Source organism: Orcinus orca, chromosome 2, assembly GCF_937001465.1.
Source record: "Orcinus orca chromosome 2, mOrcOrc1.1, whole genome shotgun sequence".
In the NCBI taxonomy this organism is placed as follows: domain Eukaryota; kingdom Metazoa; phylum Chordata; class Mammalia; order Artiodactyla; family Delphinidae; genus Orcinus; species Orcinus orca.
Genome location: NC_064560.1, coordinates 62762176 through 62780933, shown reverse-complemented (window position 1 = coordinate 62780933; position 18758 = coordinate 62762176). Strand labels below are relative to the sequence as shown.

The 18758-nt window shown below is 46.2% G+C and overlaps 1 protein-coding gene across 2 annotated transcripts in view; it reads left to right on the top strand.

Moving 5' to 3' along the window:
- ABHD2 (abhydrolase domain containing 2, acylglycerol lipase) overlaps positions 1-18758 on the top strand; it is a 110165-nt gene that overhangs the window by 84884 nt on the left and 6523 nt on the right. For both annotated transcript variants that reach the window (XM_004278246.3, XM_033402834.2), the window contains 4 exons: positions 10280-10372; positions 12918-13028; positions 15570-15639; positions 17128-17212. In XM_004278246.3, coding sequence (XP_004278294.1) covers positions 10280-10372; positions 12918-13028; positions 15570-15639; positions 17128-17212 — 359 coding nt within the window. The remainder of the gene's footprint in view (positions 1-10279; positions 10373-12917; positions 13029-15569; positions 15640-17127; positions 17213-18758) is intronic.

Genomic DNA, 18758 nt, shown 5'->3' with positions numbered 1-18758 from the left:
CAGACTGAGCAGAAGTTTCTGGGTCTTGGATTCACCTTGTTTTGCTTCCACATCGTACACTGGATTTGTCTTATCAGACCCCTTAAGCCTGGGATATGCAGCTCTATTTTGGGATCAGATCTGTAATTGAATAAGCCAAAGCCCCCCTTAATAGCTGCTGTTCCCCTTTGGAGTCTCTGTGAGACGACTTAACTCTGTTCTTGCTCCAGGAGTTTTGTAGAACTGTGGGTTTATGAAAACAGAGGAGACTTGGTGAACCAGGGTCTGAGAACTGGGCCTTATGACCCCAGATTCCTCCTGTCTACCAAAGAATTGAGTCTCAGGTGGCATCTGGAAGGGGTCTTTAGAAACCATTTAATCCATGCCCTCACTGTCAAATAGTCATCTCTCTCAGGCATCCCAGAATCACACACAAGAGATGACCGACTGGGTAAAGGTTTACCTCTCCCCTTAGTCTCCCAACAACAGAACCCTGAAGGAGGAGTCCTAGGAGGGCATTATCGTCTGCTCTGACCTCCCACCAGATCAGTGTTGTCCTAGATCACTCCAGAGTCACCACACACACACATTCACACACACACACACACACACTCATACACACCACACTCACACACACATCTTTCCAGACTCTTTAAATGCATTCATATTTTTTCCTGTACTCACTGCTCATGATAATGTCTTTTGTATTACCAGTGGGTATGACCAGTTTATTAAAGAACTCTTGAAATCCAAAATCACACCAAAAAAGTAAAAACAAACAAAAAGCTCCCTGATTGATCCAGTCTAATGCCAAAGAGTCCTTATAGTTAATAAATGAATCCTTCCTTTTTGCCTCACCTATATCTCTCATGGTGTAGTTTAAACCTATCTTGTCATTTTCTAATGGATAAGGGGCTACGTTATTTCTAAAAATATCTGTTACTGGAATGTGAAGTCAACACATCCAAAGGGCAAATGCAAGCTCGGAATTCAGCCTCTGCCTGAGCCTTAAAGCTGGCCAAAACGGAGAATTTTAATGTACCCAAAAATAGACATGAAAGACATCCCTGCTGGAACCTTCCCTGAGTTCCAGCGCCAGGGCCTAGGTTCCGGTTGTCCTCACCTGCAATATGCAGATGACGGTAATAATAAATGGTACCTACCCCATGGCGCCATTGTGAGGGTCAAATGAGTTAATGGGCATGAACTACTTGCAACAGTGCCAGGCATGTAGAAAGTTAAGTCAGTAACTGTTAATTATCATCGTTATTCATTGTAAAAGGAGAAGTGGACTAGATCAGTGGATGACAAAGACCAATCTAGTGAACTAGCGACTGCCTCACTTCATTAAGAATCACTTGGAGGATCGTGTTAGAAATACACTCATTTTCTTGGGCCCCAGCCCTGGAGATCCTGATTCATGCATCTGCGTCACAGGGCCGGGAATCTGCGTTTGGACACATTTCACAGGTGACTCCTGAGATTTAGCCACGTTTAGCCGTCATTGGGCCTGGGGACCTCAGCGGTCTCTCCAGCTCTAATATTGCAGGACTAGGTTAGTCCCCTCGTCCTCCTGATGGGAATCCTCCCGTTCACTCCTCTCTATACTCTGGTGAGCCAGGACATGTTCCTTTATTTTGGCTTGGCTAAAAATATTCAACTCCCAATTCATAGCCATTATGTAACCAGAGTTAACCGAAGTCCCATCCTGCCCAGTGACTGGAATATTAGAGCAATGAGCAAAGGGCCCGCCACAGGATCCGAGGGAGGGAGCAGGGCCTGGCAGGAGGCCCTTGTCACCTGGCAAGTGGTCCCGTTTTTGGCAAGGCTTCTAGCATCTGTAAAAATCAGAATCGCTGAAGTCCCCTCCTAAACCAAGTGCTGTCAAATTACTGTGAACACTGACTTTGTGTTCAGAGAGCCCTGGATTTGACAAGCAGGAGGATGTAGGACAAGTTTGTTTTGATTTTTTTTTCAACGCGCAGACTCTTCAGCAACAGCCTGATTTCATTTTGCTGCAACAGCGCCATCTGCTGCTGGCCAAGCACACGACTCACGCGTTTGCCGATCCACGGTGTTCAAACTAAGGCAAAGGTTTAAGCTAGGAAACTGACCAACATCTGTGAGGTGCTGAACATTTTGCAGGCGTGGTCTACACCACTTCTCTTTGAGACCTCAAAGATCTTGATACTCATAATCACTGTCACATCAGCCTCCTGCAAAGAGGAGAGAAACAGGCAACTTTATCCTCTAGAGCACAGAGAACTAATGCTAAGGCTAAGATCCTGTGGCCCTACACACAGGAACTGGCAGCAGGTCAAGGAGACACCATCGCCTATGTGCACCCCCAACATTTTAATGAGTTCAGGTCCCCCCAACAGTTTAATGAGATCTACTTGCTAAATGACAGTGGCTTACTTTAAACCAGCATAACCTTTTTTTTCCTGCCAAGGCTTGAGGGCAATGAGCCTTTTCAGCACTGGGATGATGGCAGCCATGCTTCCTATATGCCAAGGTGGAGCGGGGAGGGCTCGTCTGCCTCTGCAGGGGCCACACAGGAGTTCATGCTTCCGGTAAATTCCTCCTTGTTGAGTCTACACAACCGCTTGTCAGTGATCCATCCCCTCCCTCTGGCTTCTTGTCCCTATAGCGCACCTCCCCACTAGCCAGAGCCAGTTCTAGGCTCAGAAGCCAGCGCCTGCTTGCTGTAGTTAGAGCAGACTAGCTGCTGCTAAACTAGCTCACCTTTGATGAGGTGCTGAACCAGTGAAGGAGGGAAACAGATGTGCCAAAACTACATGATATCCAGCTGACTTAACATGTTGCCTCAGGATAAAGAGCAGCCAACTAACTAGCCCTGGAAATGTGTGTGGTCAGACTCAGCCTAACTCTCTGGTTTAATTAATCGTTTGAAGCTGTCATGAAGACCTTCATTATAAATGCATCCAGTGAATAGCAACCAGACAGAAATGCAAGAGGGAGAAGTAGTGATGCCTAAAGATTACCCGTGATTAATTCATTCATTGATTCTTTGATTCATTCAGCAAGACACCCTTCTAGGTAATAGGACACAACTGTGAACAAGGCCAACAAATTCCCCACCCTCGTGGAGCTTAAAGAAAAGGGAAGGGAAGGTCTTGTAGTCTCATTTCAGGTAAAATCAAGTCGTCATTGCTGAGGAAGCCCCCAACAATCTTGCACTGAAGAATCCGCCAATAATAATATGAGTAAATACAAGCATTCTGTTGCCGTTTGGGTGTAAGAGATAGTCTGTACCTGCCTAATGGCAATAGAATGATGTTTACACAGCAGCAAACCAACAAATAAATGTCACTAATGGGGACACGCTAGGCATATGGGTGCCAAGGAAGTCTTCAGTCAAGTGGGGAGTCAGTGGGGAGGGATTTTTGGAAGGAGGTGAGGTGGGGCCAGAGGCCCCTTACAGGGCAGTGGAGGAACCATCAGATCTCCCTAAATGCAGTATGTTTCTGGCTAAGTGAGTGCATGAGCACCACTAACTCGTAGCCACTTTAACAGCCCAGCATTTTTAGCAGGGCCTTCCTGTCACAAGGAAGAGGCAGGCCCCACTTTTCCTGCCGAATTATGCATATATTCTCTCTTTTGCAAATGGGCAAACTCCAGACTATGGATAAGTTTATGACAAAAGCAAGCATTATCGTTCATAAAGTCCCTCTGTAGAGCTGTAACTTCATCAAACCTGTGTTCATAGTCGAGCTGTAAAATAATTTTAATACTCAGTAATTTTTTTAACAGAGCCCAGCAAAGGAGGAAAATCTGCTGAGTTTAGACAAAACTCCATGGACAGAATTCCAACCTTAAGAAACAGCTTAAGGGCTTCCCTGGTGGCGCAGTGGTTGGGGGTCCGCCTGCTGATGCAGGGGACACAGGTTCGTGCCCTGGTCCGGGGGGATCCCGCATGCCACGGAGCGGCTGGACCCGTGAGCCGTGGCCGCTGGGTCTGCGCGTCCGGAGCCTGTGCTCCACGCGACGGGAGAGGCCACAGCAGTGAGAGGCACGCGTACCGCAAAAAAAAAAAAAAAAAGAGCTTAACTTTGCCACCACTGGGTTATGAAGCTAACCAAATGTTTTGTCCTTGGGGATTTTTGTTTACTTTTCATTGTTAATTTTTGTAATCAGAAAAATGAGGGTGTATGATATGCCGTTTGACCCATTAATCCCATTCCTGTAAAAGTGCATCCTAAGGGAAAATATTCTGATAAGGAAGAAAGGGGGTTGGTGGGTGGCCATCCCTACCCTTGTCTGGCCACAAAGCCCAGACAGGCAGGTGTGAAGAGTTCTGGGCCCAGTCCCTAGTAGGGTACGGAGAGCTTTTCTTTTGCTTGCAGTCTCAGGCTGAAGTAGCTGGAGGTAACGACCTCTCCACAGGTCAGCCCTGCCCCTGAAGGGCAACCAGCTGCCAGCCGGGAACCTTCTGCTGGATGTCTTGGGCACAGAGGTGCCACCATCTTCCTCCCAGAGGCCACACTGTTCAAGGCTCGTCCTGGTTTTGCCCCACTGCAGTATGACTCTCTTGTAGGGCCAAATTAGAAATAACCCACGTGTCCAGCAAGAGGGATAGTTGTAAGCTATGATGTACCCATTCAGTAGAAAACAAGGCTGCTTGTATTTTTTTTAATTAAGAAAATATATAAAATGGCAGACTGTGTATATTAAACGTAGGGGGGAAGGTAACTATGCAAAAATATGACTGTAGGGAGAGAGAAATGGAGAGTTGTCATTTAACTGGGTATAGCGTTTCAGATTTGCAAGATGAAAGAGTTCTGGAGATCTGTTATATAACAGTGTGAATATACTTAAGATTTCTGAACTATGCGCTTAAAAAGGGTTAGGATGGTAAAACTTATGTGTGTTTTACCACAATTAAAAAAAAATTTTAATGATTGCATATTGGCAAAGCCTGGAGGGGAACCCCCTCCCTTCGCAAATAAAAATATTGGTTATATTGGTGTGGAAGCATTCTGGGAAAATACTTAATATACTTTAAGGTTTCATTGGCATATTACTTTCAAGCTATTTTTTAATATTGCCTAGGACCGTATTTAAGAAATTCCTCACCAATCTTAATTTGTGGTGCCCCTTTTTGGAATGTGAGAGTCATGCTTGCCCATCCCAGACGTATAGAACCTGTCTCTCATTCTCATCCTCCATATTTTCTCAAAGACCACAGGAAAGCTATGTGGTGTTCTCACAGTCTCCCAGCACTCTGAGATGAAATTTATATGCGCTAGGAGATTTGAATTTCTTTGGGTGTTAGATGCATTCTTCTCCCAGTTCATTCTCTTCCAACTTTAATTCCTTTTAATGGATGCCTTGTCCACTCATTTTGCAAAGTATGAGTTGGAAAAGTTGAGCTTTCTCTGAGCAGTACCCCAGGAGCATAAAGCAGTTGTCTCAGCTCTTCCTTGCCTAATTGATTGTTCTGAACATAATTACAGACCCCTGTTTTGTTGGGACCCTTTTCTAAGTGATTTAAAAATCCATCTCCTGGGACTTCCCTGGCCGTCCAGTGGTTAGGACTCCACGCGTCCATTGCAGAGGGCTCAGGTTCGATCCCTGGTCTCAGGGAACTAAGATCCCGCAAGCCGTGCATCACGGCCAAAAAAAAAAAAGAAAAGAAAATATCCATCTCTTTCCACAGCACCTTTTAAAATTCTTTTAACCCTGCAGAGAGAAATCTCTCACCAGCAGATGGCTGGGAAACCAGTACAGGTAATATCTTATTAATGTTACATTGATTAGAAATAACAGCATTTTAAAGAACTTTATTGGTTTTCATAATAGATAGGTAGATGGATGGATAAAGTTCTTTAAAAATCCATACATGTCATTCTGGAATAAGACTCCCAGTGAAACCTTACTAGTGTTTTGAGGTACTGTCTTTTCTCATTTGCCATCTCAATGACAGAATCATTTTTGAGGGCTTTGCAACTCTCAGGGGGCATCATCCCTTTTGGAGTCATCTCGTTCTTTCTGAAGTCTATGAAACCTGCCTTCCTTCCAACAAGGGTTCACTTTGGATTATACAAAGGCTTTCCTCCCTGTAATTATGACCTAGCTGCATTCTCCCAGGTTCCACACATCTCTGCTGTGTCCTCAGCCAGTTTCTCCTGGTGGGCCAGTATCTAGCTCAGCCTGGGAGCAGTTCCTGCCATCCCTTCTCTCTTCTGGAGAACATAGCTATTTAGAGGCAAGTCAAGAACTTGGATATTCTGCTGTGTGGCCAAGTAAGGGATTCTTTCAGTGTCTAGAGAGCTGAAGTCCCCTGGTTTTGGTGCCCATTTAGCATCAAAAAATGAAAATTCATTTCTTCCATCTGACGTGGCAGATCTCACCCAAACATTCCCCACATGTTTTTCCACCTTGGTCTCTGTTTTCTTGTCATATAGCACTTTTCTGCTTCTCCTTGTCTACCTTATTTTAAATAGCTACACAGTGTCCATCGCAGGGTTCCTTCCAATCCTGCTCTCATCTCAGCAAGTCTCACTGATACCTCTCATATCTTATGACTCTGCCGAGTTGAGTTCACCTGTGCGTGCTCTTTCCATTGGCATACCGGTATCTGAGGCTATAAATGTCATCTCTCCCTCCCCGTTCTTTCCCGTTTGTTCTCATGACACCACTATGCTTATCACCCTGTCATACTTGAAGTCTGTCCGCCATGGTACCCTATGTTATAGTCTCATCTGAGTGTTCTTCCCCTACCACCACCACCATTCTCTTTAAACCTTCTTGACTGAGTCATCTGGTTTCCAGGCAGACATTCTCTTCATCCTCATGAGATGCATGCCCAGGAGCCTGCCCATCCCTCAGGTCTCTTCAGCCGAGGCCAGAATTCAGACCCATTCTTAACACCACCGGTTGGCCGGCTCCCCACTCACAACATCCACCACTGTCAGCAGAAGTCCATCCACCATTAACAGAAGCAATGAAAGCAACACCAAGGCCCCCAGGGTGGCCTCTGTCAGGCCTGTGATAGAACTGTCTACCTACCTCAGCCACAGAGCAATCTGGGTGTGAAAACTGCTTCTCTAGTTCAACCTTCTGATTTGACAAATAAGGAAACTGAGGCTTGGAGAGGTGAAGTGGCTTCTGCAGAGTTTGGTGAACTACCCAGTGGGGTCAGATGGGCCCTAGTTCAAGTCTCTGCTCTAACTCTTGCCAGCCAGGTGGCCTGGACATCTTGTTAGACCTTCATCCCATCACCAGCCCCAAGCCCTGGGCTCGTTTGCCCCTCTAGCCTGGTTCTGCCTCCTGCTTCCTCTCACTGCAAAAACATGACAGATAAATTGGAGTTTGGCTTCAGTGGGAGCTGCATGAGTGAGGTTCTTGACGGGCCATGTATATAATGGTTCCAGACCACCTGCTGGTCTTTTGCCATCCCTGAAAATGGTTGTTGAGGCTCAGGGTTAACAGTTAAAACTGACTTTGATCTTTGGCTGTCCTCAGCAGGGTAAATAATTTTCAGTAGCTCATAATCCAAAAGATTTTCTATTTTCTATCTTTCTTTTCCTCCTCCTTCTTCTTCATTGTTACGGAACATTTTAGACACATACAAAATAAAAGCAATAGGATATTGAACCCCCGTGTACCCACCACCAGCTTCAACCATGCTTAGCTCTTGGCCACTCTTGTTTCCTCTGCACCTCATCCACGTACCACTCCCCCGTAAACTGGATTATTTTCAAGCAAATCCCAGACGTTATGTCATATCACTTGGAAATATTTCGCTAAGTAGCACTAAAAAACTCTAAGGACTTTTTCTTAAACATAATCACAATACCATTATCACACCGAAAAATTAATAATTCCTAATATCATCCCGTTTCTAGTCAGTGTTCAGATTTCCTTGATTGTCTCATGGAAGTTTTTTTAACAGTCAGTTTGTTTGAATTGGGATCCCCATAATGTCCACACATTGCATTTATTGATTTGTCTCTTCAGTTGCTTTTAGTCTGTAGGATCCCCCTCTCTTTTATTTCTTTTCAGTTTGTTGGTGGTGGTGGTATTGAAGAAACCAGGTCATTTTTTAGATATATGAAATGAATGTTTTTATAATATGTTGGTCTTGATTATGTTTCCTTAAAACTAATATAAAATTAAGTTTCAATCCCTTAATTTTATATTCAGAGGTAGTGAAAGACATCCCTTAAATATACTGAGTGGTAAACCGAAGATATGAGGAATCAATGTTGGCCAGCGTTGACTGGGTAAAACATTGGTCCCAGCCCAGTCCCTTGAGCCCGGGGCCCCCGTGTATTCCCAGAGCCTTTCAGTGAGTGGCACCTCTGGGGTGATTCAATCAAGGAATCTGCAGCACTGGAGCATCTTCTCATAGCTTAAATTTATGGTCAGTGCCCCCTCCCTTCCCAACCTCCGCAGTTCCTCTAATATGAAGGAGATACTAACAAAAGCAGTTAGAAGGTCAGCAAAGGGAGAAAAGGATGAGGGCAAGAGAAAGCTGGGATTTTGAGACCATAGGCTTTCTGAAGAAGGGACAGCTTGGGTCCAAGGTCAGAGGAGGGAGACCTGCCCTGGCAGCAGGCTGTGGGTCACAGATTGGGTGACCCCCCTCCTCCCTCAGACCAAGAGGCAAGTGTCCACAGTCCTGCCTTAGCTGGGGCCCTGCCCATGGTGATCCGGCCCGTCCTTTCTGCTCCTACAGTGTTCAGGGAGCCCCCCACAAAAAACCCGTGCATTTATAGAATGACCTTTTGACCTTTGAAGGCAGTGTTAGTCTTCACTGTGAGCTTTAGCCCATGTGTTATGAGCACATCATAGGCCGTTAAATCCACAAACCCTTTCACTTTTAACTTCCCACCAGTTCTGATTTTTTAACCGCGATGTTATGGGAAATGTTTGTTATTCCAAAATTGAAGTGTGGCAGTTTTGGGGAAATTACTTTTGTAACTCCCTGGATTTTTAAAAAAAATACCTATGTACCACCCTCTCTCAAGAGTCCCCTCTCTGGCCACCTGGGAGATGAGGCCAATGGAATCTGTACGGGAATAGTGACACCCAGACTCATTCCCAGGATGGAATCAGGCCTCAAGACTCAGAAATCTGCAAAATGAAGGTTAGCGTGGCCTCCATGGCAGCTGTGTCTGGGTTCACACCCCCCGAGGGAAGAAAGCATGAAGTGGGGAGGGCTGAGCGGCAGCCTGGGAATGACAACATCGGTGTTTGTTCACCTGACACGTGGGTGAGGAAATCTGGCCGCAGAGGCGAGTAGAGGAGGGATAAGGTGATGGTGGCGGAACACACGTGCTGGAGCCAGGCAGGCCTGGCTTAGACTCAGCCATACCTGACCGTTCCAGTGTGACCCAGGGCAGGTCGCTTGACGTCTCTGAGCCCGTGGTCTCCTGATCTGGAAGCAGGGGTGTTGCCTGCCTGGTGACCCCACACGTCGGTAGGCCTTGCCGTGCCAATCACACACTAGCTCTAGAGGAAAAAAGACTCAGGACCAGCCCCAGCAGCTGGGCCTAGAAGGGGTTGATGGCCTCGCTACTTCTTCCGTTCCTTGCCCCTTGAATATGCTAAGGCTAATCAAAAGAAAGCTCAAAGTATATGATTTTCCTTTGCCTCACAAATGGCAACAAGTGTTGGTTTTTTTTCCCGTCCCATTTTTTAAACTGTTATTGAATGATTGTTTAAATTCTATAGTGCTTTACCATTTTTAAAAGTTTCACACACGATTTCATACACTCCCATAATAACCCTTCCCCCCACGGCCCCTTCCCCCTTCCCTCTCCCCACTGATAGCCACTAGTTTATTCTGTGAGTCTACTTCTTTTGTGTTTTATCCACTAGTTTGTTGTATTGTTTAGATTCCACATATAAGTGTTTTCAGGTTTTTCCGTGCACTTATTTTCTCCACACACCCCCTCCCTTTACACACTCCTGTTATTAAGCCAGAAAAACATGCTTGCAGGGTAGGAAGCCGAGTAGCGAACATGTTCAAATGACAATTGAATAGGTCCTGTGACGAAGAGAAGACCAAGGTGATGAAAGGAGGGCGTCAGGAGTGTCAGCAACAAAGCCTGTGGCCCCAGAGAGCTTTCTGGCTGGGGCCTCATGTTCAGCAGCATTCAGCTGTTCTGGTGTCTCTACAGGTAGTTTGAGGACCACGCATCCAAGCCCACGTTCCAGCGTAGGGAGCCGGCGCTCTCCAGCGGCAAGAGCTCTGCCTCCTGCCCTCGCCAGCCCCATCCTCTCCTCTCCAGGACACAGTCCCTCTCACTGTCACTTGTGGTTCTTCCAGGGCCCAGGAAACCTTCATGCAGTGGGATCAGTGCCGGCGCTTCTACAACTTCCTCATGGCCGACAACATGAAGAAAATTATCCTCTCGCACAGGTGTGTTGCCTTCCCTATCCCTTGGGAGACAGTTCCTTTCTGAGCTTATTTCACTAAAAGCCAAAATTCCTCTTTCTCCAGGAAAAAAAAAAAAAAGGCAGAGGTGGTACACATTGTCTGCTGACCGTTTTGTGACTTGGTTAGAAACAAACTTGTCCCAAGCTACCAAATTCACCAAATCGCTTTCTGCTTCCATAATTTTCAAAAAGTCCAAGAAGAAAGAGAAACCGTTTCCACACCATTCTTTCCCAAATGCGGGCAATCCTGAGGGTGGCTTGTCACTGTTGGGGAGCTTTTCTCCTTAGGATGCTTTTGTGCTTGGGGATCCAGAATCGTTCTCTGCTGGCTCTTGGGGTTCTGACCAAGCAGCAGCATGACAGGAGTCCGGCTGCTGATGCCAAGCATGGTGTCCACACTCTCCATGCTCTGCCTGCCCGTCTCCTGCTCAGAATCCTTTGGTGGGTTAGCCCCTGACAAGTGCTTAGAGCAGCACCTGGTCTTCAGTAGCGCTCAAGAAATATTAGTGATGATTTCATCGTTGTGATTATTGTTAGCGATATTGGCTCTCCCTCCTCCCCCATGCCTCCCTCCCTCTCCAGCTGGACCAGGCCGCTCAGAGGCCCACGTGCCCTCTGGCCTCTCCCACACCACTTATGCCCTTGTTGAGGACCCTCTTCCCCTCATCTCTGCTTGTCCAAACCCAGCCCATCCTTTTAGGTCCATCTCGGGTATCTGCCTCTGTGAAGCTAGCTCCTCCCCCAACAAGTCGTTTTTCTGCTGCCTCCGCAGTGTGAGTCCCGCATCATGAACTAAACTGGAAAGCACTGGAGGGCTCGGGCGTGTTTTGATTCCCCCAGAGCCTGGTACATATTGGGCACTCAAAAAGTACAATTTTAGGGGGTTTTTGATGCCATCCTAGGAAAAGCAACCTGACTGAATGATCAGTTTCTTATCCTATTTTTTTTCAGTGATTAAAAGAAAATGTACTGCCCACCTGGCCAGCCAAGCACCCTAGATTGGGCTTCCTGTAGGTGGGGTTCACATGGCGCCTGGGCAAGGCTGGCGCTTGCAGGCCCCTCAGGCTGCCAGGCACATCCCCAGGCCCTGGTGTTGGGTGAGTGGAGGGCACAGGGAGACTTATGTCCCCCAGGCTGGCTGAGTTTCTACTCAGATCGTGGTGTGTGAGCATCAGTTGTGTGCTGGGCCCTGATTCGGGTATGGCTCAGCTGAGGTTTGGATGGATCCAGGGATTTGCTGAGGTTCCAGCAGGGGTGAAACCAGGCCATCAGACACCGATTCCAAGTCCTCTGTCTGTCTTCCCATACCTCTGCAATGGAAAGTGAACTCCTTCCTCCCAGGGAACATTTGTTTTGCTACAGGGCCCAGTCTTGCCATTAATAAATTAGTCCAAAAGGTCCATCTTGTAATTCTTAACAAACTGGCAGAGTCCTCTGGATGTGCTCTCAGGGTATTTACATTTTAAAAATTTACCACAGAAAGCCAAACATCTAGAAATTTTAGGGATACTTTATTATAATTTTTTTTCTCTATCAGCATTGTCTTTTTTAAAATTTTGTTCTAGTTTTATTGGAACACACTTTAAATTGTGAATTCTATCCTTTAAGTATATAATCTTCCTAATACTCTTTTGAAAAAAAAAATTTTTAAGAAATCTGTTCCTCTTCTTTGGAAGAGGTTGTGAATGGATACCAGAGCATTTAGTTTCCGTAATGAATTTTTCCCACTGTAGGGCCAAACCTCAAAGCAAACTCAGTCTTCCTTCAGTTGTGTGAGTGAGAGCCCTTGCTGGGAATGGACGTCTAAATGTGCACATTTTGATCTTTGCCTTTGTTGTCATCCTCTCCAGAAGGATCATTTTCTTACTGGAAATAATTACTCTTCTGAGTATACGTTAGCTTTTTAGCGAACATATTGGAGGGCTGTTGATTTGCCCAAATGCTGAATGGGTTAACCGTTATCTTCCTTGTTAAGTGACACAAAGGGCTCATAAAGAGAAAGGGGTTCTGCTAAAGGGGGCGGTGTCAACACCAGTGTAAAGATGGGGCCTCCACAACTTTAGACTAAGGCCCCCCACTGTTTGGCTGACAGCCCACCACAGGCCACAGAGCCCATCCTGAGACCTCTCTGCAGGGCCAGTTTTGTAACAGTCACCTAGGCTCAAACACAATCTTCAGTTTGTCTAGCTGCCCCTTAGACAGCAGCAAGGAAAATAAGGTCTTGCTGTTGATCCTTCTTCGGTTATTCAAAAGCCAACAGTGCAAGGGTGTCCTCTGGGACATTCTGAAGCCTGAAGGGATTTATTTCTAAGTTACGCGCAGACGCTATGTCGGAGACCCTCTCCTGGCTTGCCTCTGGGCAAGAAAGTAGGCTCGGCTGTGGTTGTTTATCATGTGCTTTAAAAAAAATTTTTTTTCAGCTTTACTGAGGTATGATTGACAAAATTGTAAGGTATTTCATTGTACAGTGTGATGATTTGGTTTATCATCTGCTTTTCATTCTCTGTTTGCTTCTTGTCTCATTGTAGGCAAGCTCTTTTTGGAGACCATGTTAAGAAACCTCAGAGCCTGGAGGACACAGACTTGAGCCGCCTCTACACAGCCACATCCCTGATGCAGATCGACGACAATGTGATGAGGTGTGCCCATGCTCTGGGGCAGGGTGCTAGGCGGGAGGTAGCAGGCCGTTGCTGCCCAGCGCTAGGGGTTTCCTCTGCCCACTTTAGTGTTAAGGGTTTTGGTTGTTTTTTTTTTTTTAATGTCTACTGTTTAAAAACTGAAGATTTCACAGAGAAATCCAAATTTCTAATGTCTCTTAAAAAAAAAGGAAGAGGACTTCCCTGGCAGTCCAGTGGTTAGGAGTCAGCACTTCAAATGCAGGGGGTGCGGGTTAGATCCCTGGTCGGGAAACTAGAATCCCACATGCCACATGGCATGGCATGGCCAAAAAATGTAAAAAAAAAAAAAAAAAATAGGAAGAGGCTCTGACCACTCCTTCTACATTCCTGCATGGCCAACTGAGCTTGAACTGGGGAGCTGGGGTATGCGTGCCCTAGTTGTCCACAGTCCTCAACACCGGGTCGGGGATCAGATGTCACATAAACTGCATGTGGCATTGGAGTAAAAGGAGAAGGAAAATATTTCTTGTACCTGCCTATGTCTCTATCAAAAGTAGAAAAACCAAAAATAGACCGAGAGAGCTGTGTGTTACAAGAAAAATGGACAGAGCCTCTTCCTTTAGGGGCGTAAAGACTCTCCTCTGAGTGTAATATGCAAAGCCCGCCCACTTCACTCGGTTGCCCTTTCCCTGCCGCCCCTCCAGGCCTCTCCAGGCACCTGAGGTCACCACACTGACAGTGTCCTCTTTCCTGGCACCAGTAGTTTCTGACTGAGGTTAGCATTAGCTGGAAGAGGTAAAGTTAATCTCTGACCTCATCGTTCTCTTGAAAAAGTCATCCTTTTTATTTAGAGATCACTTGATACCTTCAGGTGTGGCCTAAAGCAAGCTAGTGTTCATCCAATAGATAGGCACATACTGACCTAAGAGTATGAGATCTGTATTTACTTTCCTTATGGGATTTTAGTAGCCTTCTTACACCAAGTAACTTTGAAATATGCCCATGAACAGCTACTCAAAGGAAATGGAAATTGGGAAATTGTTGGCACGTTCAGAAGGTGAGAATGAATTATACCCAGCCTCACTTACGATAGGGTGTGCAACTTTACTGTGGTGCAGACACTACACTAATGAGAAAAAGAAAACAAAGTTACTTAAATTTCAGTCATCTTCTAAATTTTTTTAATCCCAAAAGAGAGTGTTCTTCAACTCTTCCTAAGACTCTTCCTTTTTTTTTTTTTTTTTTTTTTTGCGTTATGCGGGCCTCTCACTGTTGTGGCCTCTCCCATTGCGGAGCATAGGCTCCGGACGCGCAGGCTTAGCGGCCATGGCTTACGGGCCCAGCCGCTCCGCGGCATGTGGGATCTTCCCAGACCGGGGCACGAACCCGCGTTCCCTGCATCGGCAGGCGGACCCTCAACCACTGCGCCACCAGGGAAGCCCTCTTCCTTTTTTAATAGTGCTCGATAGTAGCAGTTTTCATGATCATAACCAGTTTGGGCAGCCTCCTCATCAACCCGCCACCAGTAATACTGGAGGACGAGAGTGCCTTCCTGGCCCGCTGAGACCTCAGAGGGGCTGATTTCACGGAGACAAATGTCCTAGAGATGATTTCTGCACTCGGCCTCCTCCCTGTCAAGTTTGGCCCAAATAGTCCAACCTGAGGGTCCTTCGCCGGCAGAGATGTCTAAGGAGCCTGGGAGTGGAAGAAATCTACAGCTACAGGGGAGCTGAGCTACCCTGAAGACCCCAGTCAGGACAAAAAACCCCTACTATTCACAAACCAGAGGCCTTAATCTGTGTCAGAATGAAATGAGGTTTCCAGAGATCCTCTGACCTGGGGTTGACTCTGTCTCCTGGTGTCAGAGCTCCAGGCTGAATCGTGCCGGCCTCTCAGAGCACAGGGCAGGGCAAAGCTGCAGGACCTGCCTGCTGAAGCACCGAAGGGTTTGTCAATGTCAGTGTGTCTCTGACTACTGCTCCATGGAGGACAGAGTCGGTAACTTTGACTCCCTGTCTCATTTCTATTATCCAGTACATATTTCATTCCAGTTCACAGTGGTCCAGATCACTCTGCCCGGAAGAATTCTGTTGAAAACAAAGTTCTAGTAAATGTCTTCGAATTGCAGTTTCTTAGTGTCTACAGTGACATCTGGTTTTATGCTGCCTCAAAAAGATGTAACATCCGCTAATAATTACTACAGATAACAGTTACTGAGTAATTACTCTGGGCCAGTCACTGTGCTAATAAAATGTCACTTTAATGTCATAAATCTCACAGTGCCGTTAAAGAAGCTCCTGTCGCTAGCTCCATTTTACAGAGGAGAAGCTCAGAAGGGTTAAACCCTTTGCCTAAGGTCCATAGTCAGTAAGTGACAGAGCCAGGATTTGAAGCCAGATGCCAAAGCTGGGTGCTCTTAACCCCTAACTCTGGTGCCTGTGTATATTCTACTGATATGATGAGCTAGTGTGGGAACTGGCACAGTAATAAAATCAATTCAGCATTCTAATCTTATTTCAAGTGTTGTTTTGTCTTTTTCCTTTGTGTGTGTGTGTGTCCCAGGAAGTTTCATGGCTATAACTCTCTGAAGGAATATTACGAGGAAGAAAGCTGCATGAGGTACCTGCACAGGGTGAGTGACCACGTCAACTCAGGAAACAGCATCTCAGAATTAGTATCACCCCACCCAGCTCCACCCGTGATATAACAAGCATCCCTCCTAAGCTTCCCTGGTGGAAGCTCTCCCAGCATCTGGCTCCAACTGCTCTAGTTGTTGACTTGGGTTTATTATTGAACCAAACTCTGCTCCTCTGTGACCTCCATATAATATCCCAGAGCTGCCCCTTAGTGTGGTGAAAGCCCTTAAAATCGCTACCGCACCCATTTTTTTCTTAGTCTTCCTTTGACTGTATAATCCTGCCTGGTTCCTAGACCATGGTTCCTCCCAGGAAGTCCATGTAGATTTCTTATAATCCTAGACCCTGTTTTGGTCATCGTGTATTTTGTTGGTGTGGTGCCTAGGACTGAACTCAAAATTCCTGCCATGATCTGGCAAGCACAGAGTGAAATAGATGCATTTCTGTATCAGAATGTTAGAGGAGCATGTGTTTTGTCGAAGTAGACTGGTTTATATTAATGCAGGTGTGAGCAGCTACAATAAACTTTGTATTAAATTAAGCTTGTGGCCAATCATAACCCCCATGTTTTTTACCTGAACCACCACCAAATCAGTCTCTCACTTTCTGTCTTTGAACAATAGCCCTTTCTACTCAAACACAGGACTTCCCATTTATCCCTATCAATGTCCACCTGTTGTTTGGTCCACCACTCCCCCAGCTTAAGCATACCATTGTGAATGGCAGTTCTGCCTTCGTGTCATATCGGCCACCCCTCCTACTTTAGCATCATCATCCAGGCTTTTCATGTCTTCATTTAAGCCATTACAGAAACGTGAAGCTGTCCAGAGCCAGTGTCAGGGGCCTCCGGGTGAGGCAACCAGTCATTACGTTCCTGGGCGTGGCTGTTCAGTAATGTCTGAGCACCCCCATCAGCACCACCTCTGCTAAAATGAAAAAGGACGCTTACTGGCTGTTTTGATAAATGCATGTTGAATGCAAAGCTGCCAAGAGCTTCCCGATATCCACCAGCCTGCACCTGTTTTCAACCTTCAGATTCTTCTAGAAAGCCTCCTTTTTCTGGAGTGGAGCACACTCCTTTTTTCCTCCCCACCATATAAATTGAATGAATATGTACATAACTCTGTAAAGTCATTTTTCGGAAAGGTATGGCTAATATGAGACACTGTGCGGACAATCAGAAATATTTTGCCAGTGAGTATTGTAGAGTCTTTACCCGTGCTCCATCAGAGCACGTGGGTCACCTAGGACACCGAGCTTGGCTCCTGCACATGCCTGCCAGGGCTGTGATCACAGCAGCAGTTATCATTCCTGCCACCACCAGGAAATACGAGGTGTCCTGAGTCCACATGTTCAGGAAACGGAGCACTGACCCTCTTCCCTTTGCTTCAAAGACATATCCGGTAGTGTATTTGAGCCTTGGATCAACGGGGTCTAAAAAAAGAGAACTGATCATTTAATTCTGCTTTATTTTCTTGTTTCAGATTTATGTACCTCTCATGTTGGTGAATGCAGCTGATGACCCCTTGGTGCATGAAAGTCTTCTAACCATTCCAAAATCTCTTTCAGGTCAGTGTTTCTTGCTGCTGCTCCCTCAACCGCTCAGCAAATTGCCACAGTATGTCACCTTCATCATGCTTTCATATCCTGGCGATCAGGGTATCTCTTGGCAGTGTTCTTATTTATTCTAGCCTGATAGTTCTGGGGCTGTGATGGAGCCTGGGTAGAGCCTTTTCATGTTCTCTCCTGGTGCAAGAGACAGGATCATCATTTATATCCATAGCCAAGAGGTTCGGGGAGTCCCCTGGTGTTCTATGAAATTATGGCCTCAGGGATGTGGGTCCATTAAGTCTGAGAGTTTGACTTAAAGAGATATTTAGACTTAAAATTTGACCTGAAAAGCAAAACAAAAAAGCCAGTTTTGCTACCTCTTGTGACAGACAGCCTCCCCATCTGCTTTGAGGATAAAAATATAAGCAACTGAAAAAGCAAAGAAGGTTGTTCATGAGAATGTTATCTTGCCCCAGGCTTGCACGGCCTCACAGCATGCTAGGTAGGAGCTACGGGAGAAACTAGAAAGAGGGTAACGGAAGGAAACACTTGGGTCACAATCTAAAGTTACTTTGCATTGTACCTAATCTCCCTTCCCAGTCCTCTGTAATTACATTTCCTCTTGTAAATACCATATGTTAACCAGGGGGAAAAGGGGTACTTCTGATTCTCTCATGACCCCAAGTTAAAGAGTAGATAACATAGCAAGCAGATAAAGGACCCACGCCCAGACAGAGCTCCGTTCTCCGCTCAGAGTGAATGCGTGTGTCGCAGGTGCATTATGTGATAAAAAGCTATGTGTCAACCGTCTATCAAACCACAGGCTCCCTACACAAAAGCAGCCACGTGGGCTGCAGTGAGAGGAAGTAGCCATGCTGGTTTCCTTCTGCATATCTAACATCCATAGCAGTAATGCTGTCACACAGAAACTTACAAAATAGCAGCCGAAAGGGAAGAATAAAGGGGGTCAGACAAGAAAAGAGCCCTTGCAGAGCCAGAAATGTGAGTGCCAGGAAGCGCCTCAGAGGCCTGGAGCAGCCAGCAAGGGACCCGTTGTCACTTATCCCCCTGGGAAGAGAGATGCTCCCTGTGGTACCTGACTACCTGGCTGCCCATTTTGCACATATCTTCGGTAATGGCTTTACCAGCCCATGCGGGACTAACTTAAACGTGGACTCATAAAGTCAAGCTCCAGGTTAATAATTCTCAAATGGCCGTTTAGCACGTGCCATTGAGAGCTTGGCCGTCTTTTAACGCAGCTTTATGTTTTAGCCTTGAAAAATAAAGTTCTGTAGTGAAAAATCATTGACTCCATTGAATTCATCTGGTTCTCTAGTAAATAAAGAGTGTTAAGTGTTACGAGTCCCTCCTCAAAGGCTGGTCCCCACCAGTAGCATCGGCATCGCCCAGGAGCTTGTCAGAAACACAGAATCTGGGGACTTCCCTGGTGGCGAAGTGGTTAAGACTCCGCGCTCCCAATGCAGGGGGCCCAGGTTCCATACCTGGTCGGGGAACTAGATCCTGCACACTGCAACTGAGAGCCTACATGCACAACTAAAGATCC